Consider the following 4,016-nt stretch of genomic DNA (forward strand, 5'->3'; position numbering starts at 1 on the left):
GAGGTACAGATGTTTTGCCAGGTCCTAACCATATCATCGGTACCTTCTCTCCTGATCCTGAACTGTACTCTGGTACCCATTTCTCATCATCATATGTAACGCCTTCACCGGAAGCAGAAGATTTCAGAGCAGCAGCCAAAGCCTGTTGAATATCCTGAGGAGGTACAGATGTTTTGCCAGGTCCTAACCATATCATCGGTACCTTCTCTCCTGATCCTGCACTGAACTCTGGTACCCATTTCTCTTCATCATATGTAACACCACTTCCCTCGCTCGAAGAGGTAGACGGGTGCGGTGGGTAATCAGCAGGTGCATCATGAGAAGCATCAGGAGCAGCTGCGCCTGCTGCTCCCTCATCAGGACCTCCTCGTGCTGGCGGCACAATGCTGGGTGTGGAGGTTTTGGAGTGTCCTTCACCACTATCGACAGGTGCATAAGACGTTGATGGCACGGGAGAGTGTCGTGATGGAGATTGGGTTTCTCTTGTTCCTGAAGTCAATTCGTCACGTCCTTCATCATCCGACGCACTGCCAAGAGAACCCCAATCATCAGACCAATCATCAGATGATGAAATTGGTGAAAGAAAGACGCCATCAAAGTTTTCATCGTCTTGTAATTCTTCTGCTAATTCTTCTAATTCGTCATTTATATCTTCAAAGCCCTGTTCTAGGCCACCATCGAATGTTGCTAATGGTGCTGCTCTTCCTTGGCCTCGTTGTTGTTGTTGTAGTCCTCCACCTCCAGATGCTCCTGTTTCAACTCCGGCTGCTGTTGCTGCTGCTGCTGTTGCTGCATCTCCTTGTACTCCGGTTGCTCCTTCTGTCTCCATGGGAGCTGCTTCACCTTCAGGATCAGGGGAAGTATCCATCGCCTCATCGCCCTCTCCATAGTTGCATCCTGATGGCAATTCGGAGTGCCCTCCTCCCCCTGCCAACCTCCTAGGGGCCCCCCAGGGGCCCCCCAAAGACCAAATATCTTGGTTAGCTGCCTCAAGACCTAGTGAATTGAAGCACTTTAACATGAGAAAGGCAAGAACGGCAGCTGTAGAAATGGATATAACCGCCCCCCATGGTAGAAATTTCCTGCTGCCCCTCTTCCCCCTAGAAATAAGATAAGAAGAGGAATATTCATGATGAACGATAGGATGTATTGCCTCTCTCCTTGGGGGGGGGGTGTCTGTACTCGAAGGCTTATAGCCTTCAGGGGTGTCTTCCATTGTGTTTGTTTTCTCCTTTTGTGTTGCGTCTCTTACTCCTTAAATTGTCTTCCTCTCGTTAATTATATTCCTTTATTGACTCAATTAGATCAATAGAGGAAAAAAGAGGAAGCAACAATAACAGCAGCACGTGCTGCTGCTAATGCGGCGACTGATCGACACGAGGATAAAGGTATTACAGACGGAAAAAGGCTCCAATAATTAGTAACGGAAGAGAGAGAAAGTAGAGAAAAAAGGAATTGGCAGGAAAAAAGAAGAAGCAGATGATACAGCCACTCTCCTTATACAAGACAAGAAAAGAAGAAATTCTTATAGGAAGCAGCAAGGATAATATACTGCTTGCTACAAACTGCCAGCAGCAACATAGGAAGAAGACGTGGCTTCTCTTACACCAAAGATGTTCCCTTATTTTGTTTGTTTATTTGCTGCAAAGCAGCAAAAAGAGTCACTTTAGATGAATTAAATAAAAGGAAACAAAGTACAAGGAAACAAAGCACATCCTTCTGCACGATAAGGCGGCCGACGGCCGATCCCTTCCTTACAAGAGGGAGGCAATCGACGCGACGACAAAGACAGCTGCAGATTCGCTTCTTTAATTGTATTGTAGCATTTTAATGCAAAAGAAATAATCGTAAAAAGAATATTAATCAAATTGTTAGAAAAAATGCGCTATTAAGACATACACTGCAAGGCTTGATGTTGTGCTGATAAGCCAATCCTATCATCTTGCATCTCCTTGTTGAATGAAGCGGCGGCTGTGTGGTGTCGTCGTGTGCTGTTGTTGGCTCTACTCTGCACTGTGCTAATCCAAAGAAAACACCATAAAATAAACATTTTATTCTCTAATTTCCCATTTTTATTCTTTATAATCTATAATTCATTAATTTAAATGAGGGATTAAAACTTTCCCCCACCGATTTTCGTGTCTAACATCACTGATTAACCATTGCTTGGGTATCTATTTGAGCGCCGTGTTGTGTGACAAGATGGTGGTACCCTTACCTTCTCTTACTTATACGCTGTCTATTTAATAAAACTTTGATGCTTTATACTTTTATTTCTTATTATTTTATAGTAAGACAATTTCTTCTTGCCTTTATACAGCGCTATCTCCATATATTCACTATATATAGTATACTAAGGGGGGGTGAAAGCTGCACCATATATACGACAGGTTGTCTCGGCGTGCACCAACAGCAAATTTGTCTCATTTTTTTGTATTTTACGGATTAAAAAGGAATAAATGTTTTAAATTTATTTAAAGGAATTCTTATTTTAATTCTTTTCACCTTTATAATTCCTCCCGCCCCTCTTGTCGCAATAGATCGTAGATACGAATAGTGTCACACACTACACGACAACAGCGCTCGAGAAGGGCGTGACACCTTGATCTTATATAAGGAGTATTCAGGCATTTAATTGAATTAAATAAGACAAATAATTAATTATTCATACAAACAAATCCTCAAAAAGTTCCCTATTTGATGGATTCCTTGCTGAATTGTCCTATGGAGTCTGCTGCTGCGCTGCAGCAGCTCACAGTGCAGACCACGCACGGCAACACAACAGGCGAAAAAGCCCTGCATGCATGCACAAGAAAGCATTCTTTTCTGTTTTTAAGAATAATAATAATATTTTTTATTGTTTTATTTGCTAAATAGTCACTTATTAGCTCTATAACATAATATAATCAATTGCGACGTGCTTGCCACCGTATAGGAGGATAAAAGGAAAGTTTTGCACACAGTTGCATTCCTTAGTATGTTGTTGTTTCCCTATAACTTTGTTGTATTATTAACTCTTAATTTCTTCCTTTTTATTCCTATAAACATATTTAATAATAATAATAGGAGAAGGAGGAGCCAACTGTCTTCCCTAGTTGACGCGTCTCTATTGCCTAATATACAAGAGGCGTAGTTATTTGCTTTTTTCTTGTTTTTGCTGCTGCTTATTGTATCTATTTCCTGCTATTAAATTACTCTTTTTTATAAGAAAACAAACATATTAGGTTGTATAATGTTATTTACTTAGAGACAAACAGACAGGTAAGGACCTAATAGACAAAAGATTGAATAGAGTTCGTTGTGTGTAGGCAGAGGGAAAGAAAAGGCTGCTGATGCTGCTGCCGCAGCAGCAGCAGCAGCAGCAGGAGCAGCAGCAGCAGGAGCAGCAGCAGCAGCAGCAGCAGCAGCAACACATTTGCAAAGATGCCTAGTAGTAACGAGGAAAAGACATTAGGATATTTATTTTCTTAATTTTTTTGTTCCTTCTTTCTTCCCTTAGTCAGCGGATAGGTGTGTGTGTGTTTATTAATACTAAATAAATAAGCAACTAAATAAAAAAAGAATAAATACAGAGAAAAAGAAGAAAGAAATTCATTAAATAGTCTGTATCTATAATATATTATATGAATATTTATACCTCTTCTTTTTTTTATTTATTTTTCTCCCTTTTCCCTATTTAACTCCTTATTCTTATTCATATATTTATCCCTTATAAATACAAAAAAGAGGAAATAAAGCGTTTAATTAATTAATTAATTAATTAATTAATTAATTAATTAATTAATTAATTAATTAAATTGTTTATATGCATAGCAGCTAACCGCAGTCCTACGCTGCCTTATATATATATATATAAGTTGTGCATGCATTCATGCATGCATGCATGCAAGAAAAAAAAGAAGAGAAATTATATATACAGTTGTTTATATATAACCAACTTTATATATACATGCATGCACATATATAATATATATACATATATAATAAAAGAACGGATATATATATATATATATATA

General features: G+C 39.0%; 1 protein-coding gene across 1 annotated transcript; it reads right to left on the minus strand.

Annotated features, from left to right (window-relative positions):
- Positions 1-29: 29 nt before the first annotated feature.
- Positions 30-1,216, minus strand: EMWEY_00057770 (hypothetical protein, conserved; the record flags this gene model as incomplete). Its single annotated transcript, XM_013480706.1, has 1 exon — positions 30-1,216. A coding segment is annotated over one exon (1,187 nt), but the record flags the coding sequence as incomplete, so codon positions are not given.
- Positions 1,217-4,016: the final 2,800 nt, after the last annotated feature.

The sequence above is a fragment of the Eimeria maxima genome, genomic scaffold, assembly GCF_000499605.1.
Source record: "Eimeria maxima Weybridge genomic scaffold, Emw_scaff2231, whole genome shotgun sequence".
NCBI lineage: Eukaryota > Apicomplexa > Conoidasida > Eucoccidiorida > Eimeriidae > Eimeria > Eimeria maxima.